Raw genomic sequence first — 21,775 nt, 5'->3', positions numbered from 1 at the left:
GATATTTTTCGTAGCATCACTGATCATGGCTTCTTTTCCCGTTATCAGTCACTGTTTCCTTGCTAAGATGAAGTAAACAGACAGTAACACAAAAAGGAAATGTGGTACGGCAGAAGCTTTAGCTTCAGGGGAGGCCTGCTTGATTTGACTGATTGATTCAGAATGGTACACAAGTGCAAGGAAAAATGTTAGTAATTGCTGCATTGTCCTCCTATAATTACTTAAACAGAGCAATTGTTGCTGTCATTAGATGCACCTGCTCTCCTCCTAATTTGACAAGTCAGTATGTCTCAAAAGCCTGTGCTTCTGACTCATCTGGAAGTAAAAAGGAACAATACTGAGCTGATGATTGATTGATGGCATAATAATAGGCATGTAAAGGTGCACATCCTGAAACATTCAGTAGAAAATGTTTAGATCAGACTTCTGTTTTGCTACTAGCATGATTTCCACCAACACTGTGCGCTGTGCACCACCTGTTGTCTTTCAGCTATAGCATGCCAGTGACAACATGCCAGCAAGTGAACACTTTAATGGCTGATGCACTACAAAATATGGCCAATGAGACACTTTTGAACATTAAATGCTAAAAATGTAACATTCACTTCTTATTTTTTTCTTCTGTACTGAAAATGTCCAGAAACATGATCCCAAAATTGAGCTACAAACCAAACCATAATTTTTATGTTGCCAAATAACTTGTTATATTACATTTATTTGGCAAATGCTTTTGTCCTGAGCAATTTCAAGTTTTGGATTCTCTGGAGCAGCGAAGATGATGATATCATTCTATCATTCTGGTATGCCTGTTTAGTAAAACTGCAGCATCCTTTGGCAAAAAAAGTAGTTGCCTTATACTGAACAACTTCCCCAAGCCTTTTTATTCTTTCCACCATCTGTGACTGCCAGACACTTCAGAAGCATTAGCTCCATTTGTACTAAAAGAACGGCAAAGCAAACCAGGGGATTTCTTGCCAAATCTAAACAGGTGGTACACAATGTAAAACACACCTAACATCTCTTTTTGAAGGAAAGCAGAGTACATCACATGTGCGTCCACTCTTTTTCTTATTCTTTTTGTCTTTCTCAGTTACATTGACATTAATGCACATACACACACATCCACACAACATCCACATAGTGTGCGATGTGTTGTCGGGCTCCTAGCAGCAAATTGTGTAATCGAAAGCCTCTTCAACAAGGCTCCATTCTTCTAGCCCAGTGTTGGTGTTGATGGGTGCAGCCGGAGCTCTGAATTACGGCTCTGACAGCCTTTTCCTCACCGTCGCTATTCATAGACCTCTACAGCCAAACGCACACACACACTACTATCTTTCTCCCAATGGTTTTCCATCACTGCTTGAAATACTCATACACTCCCCTCTGATAGACCATCTGTGGCTTTAAAACCCCACACTGGGTTCTATGCGTGTGTGTGCTGAAGGATTTGTGCTAATTTATTGAAAACAAAAGCAAAGCTTGAACTGGAAAATCTGCATTAGAGAAAAGACTATGCCAGATAGGAACAGCAGGGAAAATGGGTAATAAACAAACAAACAAAAAGAAAGAAAGACAGGATGAAATAATGAAGAAATAGAGAAAGACAGGCAAAAAGGGCTCGCTTGACCAGTTCACGATCTCTATTCTCCCTACCTCCCTTAACCTCTTCATTCTGCTCTCAACAAACCATAGTTCATCCATTTCCTCCTCTAGACCATCATCTCTTCTTCAGCAATCACCTGCACTTCCTTCTGCATCTCCCGTTGTTTACTTCAGTCTCCCTCTACCGTCGCCATTGGTTTTGTCTATCTTCATCTTTTGTTCTTCCCCTCACCTCTCGCTCATCCTGTAGTTCTTGACACTTGCACATGCTCACAACAGCTTACAATTTAATATTCTTATTAATCACACAGGGGCCAATGTGTCGCAATACAAGGCAACTTTTTATGAACAAAAGTGCAACTAAAGAGTCAAAAGATGATTAAGAGTACAGATGGCATTAATGTGTAACTAGAAACTGCTAAGCTGTGACAGACATAAAGAAGGAATGGTCCTGCATTAGACCAGGTGCTAAAAGTGGTGGGATGGTAGAGGTTAAGCAACATTCATGACATCTGCATAAAGACCAAGGTACTGTAGAGGTAGCAGAGCTGAAATCCTCCAAATAAAATGATAAAATTGGCAAGCTATGATACTCCCATTATTGTGGTGTCGTATACTGTATTTTATCAGTAGTTTTGTTTTCACTTTAGTCTGCTTCAGTAATTCATTCAGATGATGGACTTGTCCTTGTAGACAAAAGCAGCAGATCTGTACATAACTTCGACAGATTTAAACTTTTGCACCAACAAAAAGTAAAAATAAATTGGCGGATTCTCCTTCATTACTTGTAAGGTGAGGAAGGTAGTGTTTTCTTGGCATTCTAGCAAAAAGTCCATATTAGCATTTTAGAATATTTTAACTAAAGCTGACTTTAAAAAAAAAAAAAAAAAAAAAAAAACTATACACCTTCAGATGGTCTTGGCTCCGTTTCAGGCTTTAGGAAATCTGACCTGTGACAGTAGAAGTTAGCAAAGATTTTTCACCCCGATCACATATGATACTATGAAGAGAAACAAAGCCCAGTCCAAGCAGGAGATGGTGGTCCCACAGGTTAGACAAGTGATTTCAATGTTTGTGAGTCTGAAATGTGCCTCGTGTGGTGGGAGAAGAGGACACACAGAGAGGACACAGTAAAGCCGCAGGAGCAGGGGTGTATATTTTTTCAGATTGTGGTGTTTTTTCCTTTCCAGATTTCTGCTACTGTCGTTTTAAGAACAAAGCTGTTTGTTCAAGTGGCTCTTGCTGAGGCCCGACGTGTCTCACAGAAGGGAGCACTGATTCATTTGGGTCAAAAAAACTTCAGTGAGCTAAAAGATTCCTAGACTTACTGCAGACATTCTGCCAGCCATCATTTGATTGTGCTCTGTCTTGAGGAGGGAGCCTACTGATCATATGGCTTTGCATGTTAGATGCCAGTGGTGTTCTGCTTCAAATAGAGCGGTTTGTTTTACTGATCCTCAAATTCTGTGCTGACTTGTTTTGTCTGCAGGTACGGCTTTAGATGAAAATGAAAATCTCTCTGGTGTTCATTGCACTGCCCACAGTGAAACTTTGAGTTTAACTGTAATTTGGTGCTGAAATACATTATCAGCACTCAGGAGAACAATTTGGTCCCCAACTGCTTCATTAACACTATTCTAACATCATTATACAGCATGGGAAAAAATGTTACTGCACAAGTCTTTTCTTCTAACAGCCCTAGTAATACAGACAATTATGGCCACAGGATTGTACTGATTTGGTGAATATCTTGTCATAGTTGGCTAAAAAATAAAACAGAAAAATGCAAAAAAAATATTAATATAACAGTTCCTGACATATAACAAATAATTAAAGTATTTCTAAAAAAAATAGTCACAGTGGAATGAGAACCATCATTTCCTTAAAAAGCCTGAGGTTTAATTTCGAGGCATCAAAACTATGACTGACAGACAGACAGACAGACAGACAGACAGACAGACAGACAGACAGACAGACAGACAGACCAAAGCCGATCGTTCAACAACAGAAAATATTTTGACACCGTCAAAGCAAGGTGATGGAGGGTGTGCAAAGAATTACTGCGCCACTGTGCTCATACATTTTAAAATCCAACTCTAGCTGCAGGAATTCTTCATGAAGATCAGCTCTTTACGTGTTCACGTCTCTGTACCTTCACATGCCACACTGCTGCTGAGAAAAGGTTCAGGCCTTGTAGAGATAAGTGCAGCTGTACTTTAGTGAACATTTTAATCACCCTCTCTCACTCTTTCTGCATGAATCAAGTGGAACATTTCTAACTGATGTTGAGCCACATACTCAAGACATCTAGCATGAGGTAATGGTACCAACGTGAATGCTGCATTTGCATCCAGAACTGGTCGACATATTGGTCAGGAAGCTTAAAATATAAAGCCAAGTGAAACAGTTTTCAATGGCTTCCTCGACCTTGTCAAATTCTGATAGTCTGATAGTCGACAACGCTTGTTACAAAACAAATCCCGTTAATTTCTCAAAAAGATATTTTGTGTGGTTAGATGTGGTTGTTTCAGTCTCCATGTTCGCTGTAAGCAAAATAATGCTGTGGATCTACTTTGGTTGCCATGCCTGTGCTCCTGTCACCAATAAGGCTGCAGTGTACTTATAAAAAAAGTAAAAAGTGGTTGGTGGTATCACAGTGGCTGTTATCGCTACACCGTGCAACAACAGCACACCATTGCACCATAAACACTGAAGTGAGAATCGTGTCTAATGCATGTATTCTAAGAGGTCCATCAACACGCTCCTGCTTGCTATGTTATTGCTGATCAACTGACTGTTTGGGCCAACAGAAAATACCATTGACCCGCTGTCTACATGAGACTAAGATGTAATTATCAACACATAAGGAGGCAATAGAAAGGCCCATGGTAAAACAAAAAAGGACAACTAGAGAGCTTATCTCTTCTTTTACCATCCTTCTTGCCCTCCTTACTACATTCCTTTAAGTTTTCTTGGTAAAACCGATTTCTTTTTTTTTTTTTCATATTATGTTTATTAGATTTTCATTTTTATGCATTACAAAACAAAATTACAATAACAATACAAAAAACATAAACAAGAAACAAACAAACAGATGCTGCCAGACAAGAACAATCAAAAAAAAAGAAAAAGCAAGGCAACTGATTATTTGACAAGCACAATAACTGCAATACCGTTCAAGTAATCTGACATTGGGCAAGAAAGGGTCCCCACACTGCATTGTGTCTATGTTGTCTGTCCATATTGTTCATAGGAAGACGTTGAATAACAGAAACCATTTCCTTGAGCCAGTGTTCAAAGTTTGGAGGAGTAGTGGATTTCCAGGCCAGCAAAATAAGTTTTTTAGCCACAACCATTCCTAGCTGTAACGCCAACCACAAGTCCGTTGTGTATCCCAAGTCCATTGAACATCCAAAGACTGCGATGTTATGGTCTGGTTTAATGTCTATAAAGTAGCACTTAGAAAACCACTTAAAAACTGCAGACCAAAAGGCAAATAAGCTGGGACAAAACCAAAAAAGATGTGCAAGAGTTCCTTCAGCAGAGGAACATTTATCACACGTAGCAGACACTGTAGAAAACATTTTGTTCAATCTTGTTTTTGAATAATACAACCGATGAATTACTTTATACTGAATTAGCCGGTAACGGCTGTTTATGGAACAAGAATGAATCCGTGCTATGGCTTTTTCCCATAACTCATGTGACACCTCAGAATTCAAATCTTGAGCCCAGGCCAACCGCAAATGTTCTGTGGAAACAGAAGTTGTGAAACATTCGACAAACCTGGTGATCAGGTGTTTTGAACTAGGACAAAGCTGTAGATTATCATAAAATAAGTGAGAAGTTGGAATGGATTCAAAATGTTCAAATGTCTGTTTTACATAGTGTCTAATTTGGAGGTAACGAAAAAAATGTGAATTTGGGATATCATATTTGTCTTGTAGTTGTGCAAAAGATGCAAAATGACCGTCGATGTATAGATCATCCAGGGATGAGATGCCTTTCTCTTTCCAAGTAATAAATGCCATGTCCATTTGTCCGGGTTTAAACTGAGAGTTTTGACAAATAGGAGAATATACCGAATCTTTAGGCAATTTATTTACCACTTTAATCTGGCGTAGTATAGGCAAGGAATTCCTCAAAACAAAATTTGTAGTTTGTAGTTTGTTTAGAGTAGCACTAGAAAATAAATATGTACTTAGAGAAACATCTGCATCAGAAACCTCAAGTTGTACCCAAGAAGGGAGATAACCTTGCCTTTCAGCATCGGGTAGGCTCCCTTGTTTCCAATATGTGAAGGCCCTCGAGTTAGCAGCCCAGTAGTAGTGCTTGAAAACCGGGAGACCAAGACCGCCTTTATCTGTTGATTTATGAATGTGTGATTTAGAGATCCTATGAGATTTGTAAAACCGATTTCTTAACGACATTTTCCTCACTTAGGGAATCGACAGGACGTACAGAGAAAATGTGTGTGAAAGAGAGAGAGCAAGAATGGGAAAAGCTGGGGATAACACAAATCCTCCCCCTCCTACAAGGCTATAATCGCATTTTTATAATTGACATATGCGCAGATAGGCGAATGTTCCCCGATGCCGGTTAATAGCTGCCCGAATCAGCAGGCTGCCGGCTTCCTCTTTCTTCACGCACCCAGCTAATCACAGCTGTAAAGCAATATCCGCCTGCTGAATCCCAAATTCAGCCTGCTGTATATGTGTGTGCATGGAAGAAAAAGGGGGTGCGTATTGACTGTTGAAACTGTGCCCTTGTGTGCTGCCTGTACGTAATGGCATTTGAAAAATGATGTTATAATGTGAGAGTGCTGGTGCTACATGCTGGTTGATAGGGTTTTCTTTTGGGAACTTGCTTACTGATTTTAGGGTTTTCTTTTGGGAACTTGCTTACTGATTTTTGCATGTATGTGAGTGAGTCGGTGATGAGAACATACACTCATATATCTGTGAGTTTGGAAACACAGGAAAGGTCATAAGGTCACCTAACTTCAATGTGGTTCTTCCTTTGTCTGAGGCAGGAACATACACAGGCCATTAGTTGGACAGATTTGTTGGTTACACACAAACAAACAAAGGGAGTCAATTACAAGTTGACCTTCACACCAAGCCAGAGGCAATTATTATCCACATGCTGTGAGGTAACTGCGTTTTCTTTAAATGCTGCAGGAAATTTCAGTGAAGCACATAAAGTTGGTCATGGCTCAGATAAACAGAATCTTTCCTGGTGCAAAAAAAAAAATTCTGATTAAGTTAAGGCAACACAGAGAGAACTGTTCTGGACTTTGGGGGTATTTTAATACACACAGAAAGAAAAACATAGTCCCAGTGGGGAGTTGCAGTAAATTCCTTCCTCTGAACAGAGAACTGAGGCAGAAACAAAATGCACTGTTTGACATTCAAATAATATAGTCAAGAAGACAGACAGTGCTGCCACAGTCAGGGGGCCATGTGAGAGCAGCCTGTCTGGAATCAAACAGCCACTGTGGAACAATCACTTGCAGACTATGAAGTATTGTGCAAGAGTCGGAGCTCTTAACAGATAACCCAGCTCTGCTGCAGTGACAATGGTTCTAATCTGATAACTCTTCTAGCCTACAGCATTATGTGCATGTTTTCATTGTGTAATCTGCTGAGCAGTGGTGGAAAGTACATTTATTTAAGTACAAAACTGAGCTTTCTAGTATAAAGTCATTTATACATACAGTGCCTATCATAAGTATTCACCCCCTTTGATGTTTTACCCTTTTATTGTTTTCATAAATCAATCATGGTCAATAAAATTTAGCTTTTTTAACAAAAAAAATTATTGGAAAAAACTCTTTAATGTCAAAGTGAAAACAGATTGATTTGTCTGTCTGTTCGCAACATTACTCAAAAACAGACAAACTTTTCAGGGAAGGTCAGAAATGACACAAGAACCAGGTGATTAGATTTTGGCAGAGATGCAGTTTATAGTCTGGATCCACGGATTTGTTAAAGATTTCTGTATCACTGCAAGACAGCAGCACGGCGTCACTCTAACTATGACATGATTCGGTATCCGTACATGACGTACACATGCACAACACATGCCTGTGCTCAGTGTAAGGTCATTTTGTTTGTACGCTCATCTATATTAAATAGTCACATTTTAGATTGATTTCTGATCATCAATAACTCATAAACAAATGCTGCATTTCTTTAAAAAAAATAAAATTTAAAAAAGGCTGCATTTCTGACAATGTCATATGGAGGATTGAATAGCCTTGGTGGAGTATCACACTGAGTGTTTTCTTGTTTCTGTCTATATTAATAATTATTGAGAATTTTTAATGACTCCTAAAGACTAGGAGACTTTATTTTGAATTACCCACTTTCGTCTATTTTTTGAGGAAAACAGAAAATAATTTTAATGTTAACACAACAACGACAAACACACACAAATACACCCATAGATACACATTTTCATACACTAGAATCTAATGGTAATGCACATTATGTAAAGAGAGCAAGTTAAACCTGGAAGCACATGGAAAGTGGCCCGAGTGAAGCTGCTGCACTCCGCTGAGGTTAAGGCTCCTACTGACTGACCTGGAATCCCCAGCCTTTCTTATTGCTATTGATGAAGTGTCTATTGCTGCACACATCACTATCATTTTATCACCAAGGACTAATGTCGTGCAGACTTTGCAAAATCTAATTTAAATTACAGTCTATATGAATATTGTTGACTTACCATCATGCTACGACAGTTCACACATAAGAACTAAATGTTGATACGCTCATTTAAGTCATCTTTATTTATTATTGTGCCTTCAGAGCAATAAGGAGCAGCTTCATGCAGCACAAGGAAATTTAAAAAAATTTTTATATTTTTTTTTGCCCTAAGGCATGCCTTTCAGGCTACACACAAGCTTGTTAGTGAACGGATGGGGCCTTATGCAGCCTGAATGAAATACGTGCAGACACCACTAAGGGCTGAAAATGGAACTTCCAGCATTATTTTTTGAGGTAACATTTTTATTTACACTGGATACTATTTTGTAAGGATTGTTAAACAGGCAAGACAGTATGTGGTAAAAACACTGAGGAAAAAAAAATCAAAAATTGAGTCCCATTGCTGTTTTTGTACAACTTTTTGTTCATCTCAAGCTGTATTTAATGTGAACAAGAAATAAACCTTACTTCTTTACTTACTTGATTGACAAGGCCCTAGTTAACTTAAGATACTTAAGCAAGAGAGTGAAGGACAGTAAGTCAAAGAGATTAAAAAGAGAGGAAGAAGGGGACCTCTAAAAAGATGAAGGGGAGATGAGCAGGAGCAGTGCTGAATGTGCGGATTCAAGGAAAATATATTCTTGTGAAAGAATGAATAGTGAGTGCCTGCAGAGATATGAAAATGGAAGGACAGGGATAAGAGAAGACAAACAGAGAATGGAGCAAGAATTTGAGAAAAAGCGAAAAAGTCAAACAGAAGGTAAACCACGACAGGCAGGTAGAAAAGCCATAGTATAGTCATATAACAAAACTTGGATAGCATGTTTAAAATTTACTTATGGACCTAAATCACATAAATGATGCTCTATTCTATAACCCCCCAATTACAGCTAAACACTGGCCTGCAGCGACAAAGTATCAAACAATTAAATCATGCAGCTTCACTGCTTTGGTAAAGGCTTCTGAAACACTTCGGCTACTGTAGCTTGGAAGCGATCATTACTGTTTGTTGTATAAATTTAAAGGGAAAAATACTGAAAGATACAGAGCTTGCTGAACTCCAAGTGCAACCATTCTCCAAAAATTGTTTGTTGGATGTTGTTTCCTGGACTAATGGGACTGTTGTCAAATTCTTATCTGTTCTGAGTTTAATTTGGAAAACTATTCTTTGAGGAATGAAAGAAAGGAAATAAGAAGACACTAAATGATGCGGTTTGTGCTGACTGAGAACAAAAAACTTAAAAGATGGCCGTATTTCACTTCAGGCTTGGCACAAGTCACAACTGAATTCAGTTGAATTAACACAGAGGCATACACAATACATCCCTTGTTATGCTGTCCAATCACATACTGTGACAGTGTCTGTCACTGTTGTGGGTATGAATGAATGAAGTCATGAGGAACATTAATGTAAAAGAGATCTATGTCTGAATGACAGAATGGTGTTACTTTAACATGTTCCAGATCCTGCAATATCTGAGAAGAGCTTATGTAAAATCTAGGCCTTGTGTTTTACAGAGCACATGCTGGCTCTTGACCTTGGAGTAGATGCTTGGCTCATACTTCATGTGGGAAGCACTTAGCGCAGTTTCTGGCTTACAACATGCTGTTTCATCCATTTTTAACACTTTTGCTCTAGTGTTTTTGAGTATGTTTAAGGTAAATTAAAAAAAATAGACAAATAAAACTCTGACTGCAGCCCTGTAACCTGCTTTATCGTGCACAAAAAGAAACCTGGCAGCACAGCCCCTGACAAGTTCGCAGAAGGTACATAATGATCATGGATGGCTGTGGTTCAGGTGGTCAAGCAGGTTGTCCACTAAGTGGGGGGTTGGTACGATCCCCAGCTTCTCTAGATGTTGAAGTGTCCTTGGGCAAGACACTAACTCCAAAGTTGCCAAAGTGTGTCAAAGTGTGCATACGTGCAAATAAGCGCTGTGTACAACTGCTGACGTTAATAGGTGCTATATAAATGCAGAGCATGCACGATTCAGTTCCAGACTAGCTGGACTGCACTAACTGTTGAGGGAGCAAGCAAAATAAAGAAAGCCATTTGCACCATTCAGTTTTATAGAACACTGCTTTGCCAAATGAAAGGCAAAGCCAAGAGAAGCTTTTGTACCCGTGTAGCCATTAAAAACAAACTGGGCACAACCAGCTACTGCACAAATAGTAGCTCTGTCACGAATCCTGTGAGGATATGTCACTGAAAGACTCTGCGCCACTGCATGGTTTGACAGGGCACTGTCAGTGATCTGTTGGCATCATTTCAAATATACGGTAGATATATTTGGTAGCCAACTTACAGCTTAGGTTGGTTGTTTGATTATAGATGGAGGTTACAACATATGTTCTGACAGTATGAATTTGTCTTGGCTTCAGTGAAAGAGTTCTGGGATTATTATGCAGCAGGATGGATGCACCGCAGCTTACAAGAATCTGAGGTTCTGAAATCACTAATTTACAAGTCAAAAACTGCTGTAAATACCATATGGCATGTAAGGTTAAAAAGCCCTACGGAAAATAAGTTATTTTAATGTGGAAGTGTGATCACAGTCTTTAAACTGGTTGACCAAACGAGGGGCTGCATGTGCAGTGTCACCAGGTCTTCACTGAGAGGAAAAAAAGTGGACTGAGGGATTGAGTATAGGACTAATGGATATATGGAAATGAGCCCCAGTGTAAGGCAGACGCAGAGCTGCAGTAGATGGAACGACATAGGAGGTGAGCGTGGAGGGGAGATTAGAGGGCAAGTGGGAAGCTGGTAGTGGCAGAGGGGAAGCTTGCAGTTCCAGCAGCCTGTAATTGTTCTTCATGCCTGGGTCTCCCATGAGCCACTGCCTGGCCTTGTCTCAGAAGGCAAAGAGATGTGACTGTCTTTGTGTGAGAAAGTAAGAGAGCAAGATACACAATTTAAAACCTAGGAAAAGGTCAGGGACTGAAAGAATGAATTTAAAGCCCAGGTAGGCTTTGCTGTGAGGGGTCTTTGTTTATGTGTGTTTCTTGGTCTAACGGTAGAAAACACGCATCCGATATCACCTGTGAGTTTCCTGTTTTCATTCTACAACTAGAAATGTGTGAGTGCGCATGAACAACTTTTGACTGTGTGGATGTGTTATTTGTGTGCATAGATATAGATATGGATGTATGTGTATGTGTGTTTCTGCATGTAAGTGTGAGTCCTTATTTCTATCTAAACCAGAGGTCACAGGTCATGCTTAAAGGACCAAAACAGCATTTATAAGTGTGCTGCTACTTAATTCAACCAGCCTCACTCATCCCTATGAGACTACTTGCTGAAGGCATGAGAGAAAGGAAGGAAAATGAGGACAAATATCTGGAAAACAAAGTGAAATATGTCATCACATGTGCCTCTTCTCCTGTTTTTCTCTCTGTTCTCATTTTGATGGGCATCTCATTCTGTTTTTGTTTACCCAGAAAATGAAAGCCATCAAATATGGCTTCAGACACTCACTGGGCACACAACTCAATCTCTGCTCTTCTCCATCCTTCCATCACTCGCGTTTGTCTCTCTCTATCCTTAATCATCTTCCCTGCTTTTGGTCTTTTGTCAGAAGTATGTAAAAATAGTCACCCCTAGGGCTAAATGATTTGAAGAAAATAGCTCATAAATATTTCATTTTAACTATTCTGACATTCCCATTGCAATTTAAATGTGATTATTTCTATAATACAATGATGAGTACTGCAGACTACATTCAACAAAGCATAATCAAAACCTACCAGCAGACCTGCTTCTGATGCAGGAATTATCACTGAAAATGAGTTCACCTTGAGAAAGATACTATATCAGCATATTAGCATCATACGTGGCATTATTGATTATTCATTCATTTATTCGAGCTTCACAGTTAATGACAGTTACATTCAGTGATGGCAGTGACAGTGTAGTTAACTACAGCAATCCACCTAGCCTAGCTTAGCTTACATCTCTACAACCACAGCTGTCCCGTGGGTGTCATAAGATGACACTAGGCTCAAAGATGAGGCACACGTAAATATAATAAATCAAGTATGTGTGATGCCTGACCCAATAAAGTCTTTTCACTTCCTGGTTTGTGCTTCAGTAGCTGTCTGATTTTACACAGTGATGATGCAACAAAAATAAAAAAATTGCTAAGCACTAGTGATGTTATGAGATCACCATGAATCAAAAAATTACAATGAAGTAAAAAGCAAAAAGTTGAAAATGTCATGCAAACCATTTTACAGACATCTGTTTTATAATGGCTGTTTATGGTAAGAGGGACAAACCCTTTAGGACATCACTCATAGATTTGCTGCAGTGCAATACCTGACCCCTCTTAACTCCCAGCTAATCCAAAAAGTCCGACCATGGACCCACCTGTCACTTAAAGCGGCCACACCCTTGATTATGGAAAATTAAAGCCCAAATACAATTAAACTGGAGAGTTATAAAAACATCCATTCCTGTTTGATTGTTACGAATTGGAAATTAGCTATAGAGCCCAAACTGTTTCTTCTACTGATCTGTAAACATGTTTATTTCTGCTGTAAATTTGGGCATTTTACATTGGACATTTTCACACAATGCTTTTTGGGCCACAGAAGTTGCTTTTGTTACAATATCAGGACTAAGCACTGGGAAAAATGAGCAGCAGGACTCAGTGGTGGCTCTGCATCCAGCTCCATAATACATCCATGAGCCATTTCCAGGTGGAACTCGAACACTTTAGCAGCATGAGGCCAATTCAGCAATAACTGCAGTAATTATTGAAGTGAAGGTCATGCACAGGAATGGCGCTAATAGCGATTCCATGGTCTAGCTGGTTAGCTAATGTTACCCTCCCAAAGCAACTGCCACTGAATACCAGATGCCATGAACCAGAGTCACAGTATGACTAATTGAAGCCAACTGGCGGTGCTTAACTAAAGTTTGGGATGTTCCCAGTACTGTTTATTTTCTGTCAGCTGATAGTTAGTCACTCACTAGAAACCTAGCTTTCCTAGGTGTCTGAATGGACATATTTGAATGTAATGGTAGAATGATGATTCAACACAACTGGTTGGTGGTCATTGTGGTATAAAGTATCGCACAAACCAGACAAATGGTTTACAGCTCTTCAGGCTGTAGATTTACCATTAATCAGCCATAGCTGGCAACACTTTCATCAAACAAAATTAGGGGTCAGGAACTACAGTTTTAACCTCATACAGCTTGGTGCTGATCTTAATATATATAACACAGACAATTAAGCTTTAAAAATGTACCTTAAAATGCTATTTAACATTTCCCACTTCATCGGTTGTGTACATTAGCTGAACACATCTTGCAAAAAGTGCTTTCATATTTATTGAAATGTTCATTTTATATTCAGTATTTGGGTTGTATATTTTATTCTGACTCTGTGGTATAGATCGGGAAGGGAACTTAAAGAAGTACTGCACAAATTCAGTAGCATAAATCATTGCAGATATGTTCTGAAAACAAAAACACTCTTTTTAATGGAGCTCTACAACCCTGCCTGCTCTCTTTATTGCAATAGTTCACAATCATTGCTCTCTGTCAGACAAGCCCACACTCACCTTTGAAGGACATTGGTCATATTAATTCAATGAAAGCAAGTCTATGACAGTTTGCTTTGATATGATCCTCAGAGAGTATGTGTCACCACGGACAGAAGATGGTGTGTTTGTGAATAAGCTTGTGTGTGTGTGTTTTCATCAGGAGGGTCTCTGCAGACTGTGCTGCAGCCTGCCTGTGGTGATAAACAGCTGATGAAAGTCAGAGAGCGTGTGTGTGTGTGTGTGTGTGTGTGTGTGCGTGCGTGCGTGCGTGCGTGCGTGCGTGCGTGCGTGCGTGCGTGGTACCTGAGCCTGCTGTGCGTTGTGGGAGGAAGGGAGAGGGTTGGAGACCATTGGTCCAAAGATATCCATTTCATCACTGATTGGTACAGCGCCACCTGAGCTTTTTCCACCACCCTCTGGAGCATCTGAGGAAGAGAATTAAGTCATCCAACAAAAAATCACACGTGTAACTTAATTTTAGTTATTTAAGTTGAAAGAGATTTGTATCTTCGAAAATATAGGACAGAATCAAAGACATCCAAACAAGCACATCGGATGAGGAAAAACCACAACACCTGAACACCTGATGTAATTCTTTTCAGATTTATGATTATTTATGTGCTTTAGTTTAAATGCTGTAAATTGTGTCACTGTACCATGTATATTACATACCATACAATACTATCATAAAATTGTCAGAAATGTATGCGGCCACAGTAATGGCTTCACTGAGGATCACAGTTGTATGTTTTTTAGTGTTTAGTTTGTTATCCATTAGGGGTTGCATCTGGCCATTGAGCTAACCAGCTTCTGTAATTACTGTTTCCTCCATGTTTCAACCAGAAAAGCATTCAGTTCATCCACACTTGAGCATCAACCAGCTAACTTTTTCTTTCTCCATGGATGCTCTGTGGGATTTAGGTCAGGATTCTGGGAGGGCCATTCCAATACTCTGATTTTCTCACAGGCAGTTGGTATCATTATCTCACTCAGAGATTCAGCTCTGTTGCTTGAATCATTGGTTGGTCTATTTCTTTAAGTTTGCATTAACAGTTAAGAATTTGTGATTCCATCAAAAATTATATGTTCACCTACACCACTCTAAAAAAAACAAAAACAATCCTAGGCTTTGATGCTTCCGCCTCCATGCTTTAGCGTGCCCTCTGATTTTTTCCCTGGCTTTTTCCCACACAAACATTCTGGTTGAATTTGGACTCATCTGAAAATCACAGGCATCTCCAAAAGCTGAATGTTTAATCTTAGCTCTCTTATTCCTTGAACGTATAAATGACTTCTGCTGCATACTGCACCCATACTAATTTCCAGTGCTCTGTGAACTCAGTTGAATCTGGTGATTCTCTAATGTCTGAAGTGATTCTTTGCTGCCGTTTGTCTCGATTTTGCTCACAATTATGCAGTCCAGTCTGCTGTTGGTTGTTATGGTGCTACTTGTGTGCTTTCTGTTCTCTGTCACAAGTTCTCCATTTTTGAACTACTTGACAATATACCCAACTGTGGAGGATTGACGATTGTTTGGATGGTTTTTGCAGCTCTGATGAATGGTGTGTCCTTCCTTGTGAAAACAAATGATGCTTGACCTTTTCTCCGAGCTCACTTCATTTGTCGTTGTCATTTTTGTGGATGCATAACCCGTTTCCCTTAGGTTCACACAGGTGTCTCTGACAGAATAACCACAGCTGTAGTTTATCACATTAACAGGTTCTGCAAGGTCTGACACTCATAATTTGGCCAAGTACTTTTTGTAACAACCTGCTTTATTTATTGTCAGAGCTGTGCTAAATATTTTCTATGAATAGAATAACAGTTCATTTCATATTTTCTGAACTTCCTAAAAGCTTGCTAATAGTTTAAACTTTTGCATTTTTTATACAATAGCCTGTATTTCAGTATATTCAAAAGAAGGAAGAACAATGAAAGGAAAGACAGTGACACCAATTAGAATTATTCAGTATGACCTTTACATACATATGTAAGGCTATTTATAACATTTATGCACTCGCACATTGTCAAAGCTCCCCACAGAGTTCAATTTACAATTTTCATGCTTTTTAATTGGAAGATCCTCAAGGAAATTTTGATGACTGTACTCCTTCAGTCGCTAGCTTTGCCGTGAAAATGATTTCACTCTTGATTTTCCTTTTGCCCTTAGAGTAATACTTTAGAGTAATACTTGTTAATTAATTGTCTGTAATTGCAAATATTTTTGATACTATGTCACAGAGCTGATTTAGCTTTGCATGATTTTATTAAAGTTCAGTTGGATTAAGAAGGCTATTCTAATTCTAATAATTCTAAAACAGATTTAGTCAGTATGAATTACTCAATATATTTTCAGATGTTTCAGTTTTGGAATTCCCTATGTAAGCTGACAGTATGGAACGTTGCTGAAAAGTCTTTGAGTGGTCTGTATAGCTGTTCTTTTTTCCCCCTTATATTATTGTTTTTTTGCAAGTGTTTTTAAAAGTATTAAATGCTACTATGTATTGATTTCACTGTATTTTAAGCTGATATTTAGATTGTTTAAACTGCAGTATCACTGAGGAAAGACTGGGCTGTCCACAGAGTTGTTCCCATGGCACCCAGAGTATGCAATGTACTGTCATTTGACAGAGAGAAAGACAGTGATGAAGAGGCAGAAAGAGGGGGAGCAGAGAGAGTGTGAGAAAGGGGAAAACTAAAGGTGAACTGGCAGTGTGAGAGCGAGTACACAAGCAGCAGAGGTCATTTATATATAACCACAGTGATGAAACATCCATAATTTAGCCCTTTTAAAGTGTGAACAAGATTGAGCCCTTTAGCCAGACAGCAGGGTACAAGGAAAACCATTTACTGGAAGGAGGCCAGAAAGTCTGCTTGACATCCTTTTAAGAAACTTATTAAAACTCCTTTTCAAAGAATTACTGTGACTGGATTGACTTCCATCCTAATATTTAGGCTATTGATTGCTGCCCTCTAACCAGCTAGGCATTTTTGTGATTGTTCAGCAGCTTTGCAAATTGCTGTGAAAAGAAACATACTTGAAGAATAAAGTCTATTAGGATGATTACTTTAGGGGCTGACAAGAATGTCAGGTGTGACTCACATTACTCACATAGTGAAATAGAAGAGAGAAAAACAGGATTTCATGTGCATCAGTTACCCTCCTACCAGTCTAATCCCCCCTCTCTTACCAAAAACTCATTCACCCATTGCCATGGAAATGAACTGCAGGAAGAATAGGGCCCATCATCCACATCATCACCGCCGTGTCAGGCAATGTGCCCGCTATCCCTTATTATGGGATGGAGACACTTCTTGAGAGCACTCTTAGCCTCCCCATGGAAACAGACCAATGGTTCAGGCAGGGGGTGTGTTTTATAATCACCCTTTTGCCACACACACACACACACACACACACACACACACACACACACACACACACACACACACACACACACACACACACACACACACACGCAGAGAGACACACACACACCCCTCTCCCTCTCTATGTTCACAAAATACAGTGACCTCATTGAGCAGGGAGGTGCTGTCATGTTAAAGATTTGGTCACCACCACAAAGGGTCAAATATCTGACTTAAGCTGTGAATTGACTCCAAATCAATATTCTGATTAGATTGCACACAAATACATGAGCAAAATGTCCACTGATGATGTTGCCCTGATGGTCAAACTGCTGTTTTGAATGCCGTTCCTTTCTGTCAATAGTCTCTGACATGTTTATATAGCCATGAATCCTGAGATATGTAAATTTAACCCCCTTTTTATCTCTGAAACTCACAACTAAGGCATGAAATGTAGCTTGCCTGGTAGTGAGTCCACCAAGAGGAGCATGAGCTTGGAGATCACAGACATTAGCTGCTGATAGAATGACTCATTTACTAGGAAGGGTGGAAAATGGATATAAAATTACCTTCTGTCTGAGCAATATGTTTATAGGAGGTAAGGCAAACTTGTACTTCTCAGAACATTGTGGGTTTGCAAAGGGAGTCTGTACTGCAGAAAAAAAAAATAACCTGTTTCCACGGTTTTGAATGTTGAATGATTGGGTAACTTGAATGAATGCCCCATGCCAACCATGCATGGATCCCTTGCTTTCTCCTTTACGCTGAATAACACAAAGTGAGCTGCATTCCCTTTGCAGTCAAAGCTTAGTGATCAACTGCTCTGGAAACACCAGTGGCCCTAAAATTTGGGGCTCACAGACAAATAATTTAAGCAATTTGATTAATTGTAAATCCAAATTTGAACTGTTACAGTGTAGTTAACGGACTAGCTCTGCATCATTACTACATCTTGTAGCCTGGTCAGTGAAGCTGTAATAAATGAAATAAACTAGTTTTCCTCAAGTACAAAAGTACTGGTTATTTTGTGGGTCTCTGGGCTTTTAAAGACAAAACCATGTACACATGTGTCTGCTGTCACCACACAACCCCTTACTGGTTAAGATGCTTTCTTTTTCCAGTTCAGCAAATAATAAACTAGAAAAGCACTCAGAGAGTGCAGACCTCCGCTAAGGATATTGACATTCCCACAGAGAGGAAAATAGGAAACCCATGCAGTAAAGGATCACGAGCTGGAATTGAACCTGCGTCTCTGACACAGTTCTGTTTACAAATCACCTTCTGAACCAGTTGAGCTATCTGGACACCTTGTTCCAATTTGTTGGACGACATACTAACCTATGATGTTTTTGTCATATTTTGGACCACATACTAAAACATACTAAAAAATTCAAAGTGATCCAGAATCCAGGATCCTTTCCGGATTGCCACCAAAATTAAATCAGCTCTTCCTCTTACCATAGTCTACATCCCCTCAAAATTTCATCTGAATCTGAGCAGGCGTTTTTGAGTTATCTTGCTAACAGACAGACAGACAGACAGACAGACACACAAACGCCGGGTGTCACATAACCTCCTCCGCGGAGGTAATTAATTGTGTTCATTGAGAATGATGACAAAAGCTTATGACCACCACTCACAGACAAAGCAAATATACACCTTTACTGAACGCTTAATAAGGAGCACCATACAAACATGGAATCAGACCTCACTTCACTGCCAAAACAGCCTAAATTCATGGTGTTATGAATTCTACACGATGTAGGCAACCTTCCTCTGAGATGCTGCTCCATGTTGACATAATTTTTCTCATCTTTTCTACAGATTTTTGCACTTCAAACTCATGCTGCCCAACCTCCCAAAGATTTGGGAGAAAGAAAGAAAGAAAGAAAGAAAGAAAGAAAGAAAGAAAGAAAGAAAGAAAGAAAGAAAGAAAGAAAGAAAGAAAGAAAGAAAGAAAGAAAGAACAATGTAAGATGGCATACATCCCACTATTGAAATAATAACTGCACAAGCCATCAAATCCAAAAAAGAGCCTATAATAGATAAGCTCAAATAAAAGCAATGTTAAAATTATAAACTTATAAAGGAAAAATAGATCCCACAATATCCCATATTCTTTTGGATTGAGGTGAGCTGATCTAGGATGCCATGCTTCAGAACCAGTTTGAGACTAGTTTTGCTTTGTGACAAAGTGCATTAGCTGGAAGCAACCATGAGAAAATGGTAATCTGTGGCCATAAATGAATGCAATGGTTAGCAACAATACTTAGATAGATCATGGAATACAAACCATGGCTGTTAGTATTGAAGTGCTCAGAAAACATTTCCCAAATCTTGACACTACCAGCGGCAATAACCAGGACGGTTGGCACATGGCTCTGGACCACGGGTTCTTGCTGTTGATTCTGACATGCTGCCTCAGCACAAACATAAATTCATCAGACCAGGATGCATGTTTACACATTTCAGGTTGTCTTCAGCCGTCTAGTTTTGATGAGCCTGTGCCCATTGCAGCCTCAGATTTCTGTTGCTGGCTGGCAGGAGTGCTGCCGGTTAGAAAGCCCACAATTCAGAAAGTAGATATCTGAATTACTGTAGGTTCTGTCAGCTCCAACCACTCTGGCCATTCTCCTTTGACCTCGCTCATCCACAAGGCGTTTCCATGCACAGAACTGCTGCTCACGAGGGTATTTTTGTTTTTTACACCCTCCTGTGTGAACTCCAGAGACTCTAAATCAGGAAATCGGCCGTTTTAGAAAACTTAAAAAAAAATAAAAAACATCTTCCACCAACAATCATGCAACTGTTACAGAGATTTTCTAAATTCTGACAGTTCTGTGAACATTAACCAAAGCTCCAGACCTCTATATTCATCATTTACACATTGCACTGCTGCCACATGATTGGCTGACCGCATGAACAACCAGGAGTACAAGTGTTCTTACTGAAAAGCTTGATCCATGTTTAAAACAAAGACACTTGTGCTACCAGGATTGACTGAGAACATTGCTCTTTGAATAGAGTTTATTCTCTCTGAACACCAGTGTTAATGTAATGTGTCACAACCATGACAGCAAACGACTGAGGTGGCAGTGAAAAGAAAGAAGAATTTGAAAACCAACAAACAATGGGGGTTCATCAATTTAAAAATATATATATTTTATGTGCTCTGTAAGGAGATCTGTTGAAAAAGGGAATTGCTGGTAACAATCATTTTATCAAAAGCTTTTTATAGCAAAGAAAGCAGACAAAAGCAAGAACTGAAGGCGAATTCTTGTATTAAATACTACTCTGGATGATTTTGAATGTTTTCAGTGAAGTGACAGAAACACACAGACACTGAAGCCAAGGGAGACAGAGGCTCTTTGACAGCGGTACAGTAACCAGAGACATGGAGGGATGGATGGAGCCACGGGGGAGGTGGGGGTGCTGAAGGCATATTGCCACGCATTTGACTTATTGATTATGTGTGTGAAATCTCATCCACTCCTCATGGCTGTAAGGTGTGTAGCATTAGTTATTTATAGGAGGGCGTCCACTCATTCTTCCACGTAGTGGTCGGGAATTTCTGATGTATGCTGTGTCCACCGGCGCCTTCTTCCGTCAACGCAGCTTATCCTCACTTTAGTCGAACACAATATGGGCATATATTGGGGAAAGTGTGATTACATATGAGAAATTTATGGTCAAAACCCTTAAGTGGCACTTGCCTCTTCTTCTGCGTTGTTGCCGGTCAGGATTAAGGTCAACAAGCGTGGAGCAGAATGTCCTGGTGGTTAGCAAGCCAAGACACATATCGTGTAATCAAAATGTCACAGGTTTGAATCCAGCTTGTGACCTTTGTTGAATGTCATATCCTCGGTGCATTCAATCTTTCTGGTTATTGTGCTGTTGTGTTTGTCAGTATAGCACAAATGCCATTAAATGCGTCTATTCAAGAGACCATGTGATTAGATCTGCATCTAAACTGACACCTAAGAATTTGCAAACTGATAGTAAAAATTCCTAGTGGTTCTTGTGTCACTTTATGACTGTGGTTCATCTGAGTACATCTAGATGATTTGATAGTAAATTATATCAGATATAAGAGATCAGGGATATGGGAGCATTTTTTAAAATTGTTTTCTATGATTAGAGATTTTACAATGTTCAAGCTGGATGAGGCCACATACGTCATAACAAATGCATCATAACCAATAGTAGCAGTGGTAGCTTACTTCATCTCTTTTCAGAGGCAAGTACTGAACTTTTTAAGAATAAGATTTTATATTACAAATAATATTACAGCACTTCAGTAAAGACCATAACTAAGATTTCCATGCGTTTCTGGGTTGCGATCTCCTTACAAAAACTGACATGACTGACCCTTCTCTGTGGTATAACTTCGCTTACAAAGAGAATAAATTATCTGATGTATCTCAGAAACAGCCCAGATTAATGTAGAGCCTGAATAAACACGCTTCGCTTAAAACATCCCCCGCCGTATATATAGCGCCTGGAAGTGCAAGATAATCTGTAGTGGACGATACACCAACAAAATGATA

General features: G+C 39.4%; 1 protein-coding gene and 1 long non-coding RNA gene across 10 annotated transcripts in view; one reads left to right on the top strand and one right to left on the bottom strand.

The window, feature by feature from the left end:
- The window catches only part of smap1 (small ArfGAP 1), a 156,165-nt gene that overhangs the window by 27,595 nt on the left and 106,795 nt on the right, over window positions 1-21,775 (bottom strand). For all 8 annotated transcript variants that reach the window (XM_051959653.1, XM_051959656.1, XM_051959654.1 and 5 more), the window contains one exon: window positions 14,166-14,287. In XM_051959653.1, coding sequence (XP_051815613.1) covers window positions 14,166-14,287 — 122 coding nt within the window. The remainder of the gene's footprint in view (window positions 1-14,165; window positions 14,288-21,775) is intronic.
- Window positions 1-21,775, top strand: part of LOC127537427 (uncharacterized) — a 104,238-nt gene that overhangs the window by 3,902 nt on the left and 78,561 nt on the right. The gene's annotated exons all lie outside the window — the stretch shown is intronic.

Source organism: Acanthochromis polyacanthus, chromosome 15 (assembly GCF_021347895.1).
Source record: "Acanthochromis polyacanthus isolate Apoly-LR-REF ecotype Palm Island chromosome 15, KAUST_Apoly_ChrSc, whole genome shotgun sequence".
NCBI lineage: Eukaryota > Metazoa > Chordata > Actinopteri > Pomacentridae > Acanthochromis > Acanthochromis polyacanthus.
This window is presented reverse-complemented; position numbering and strand designations above follow the sequence as displayed.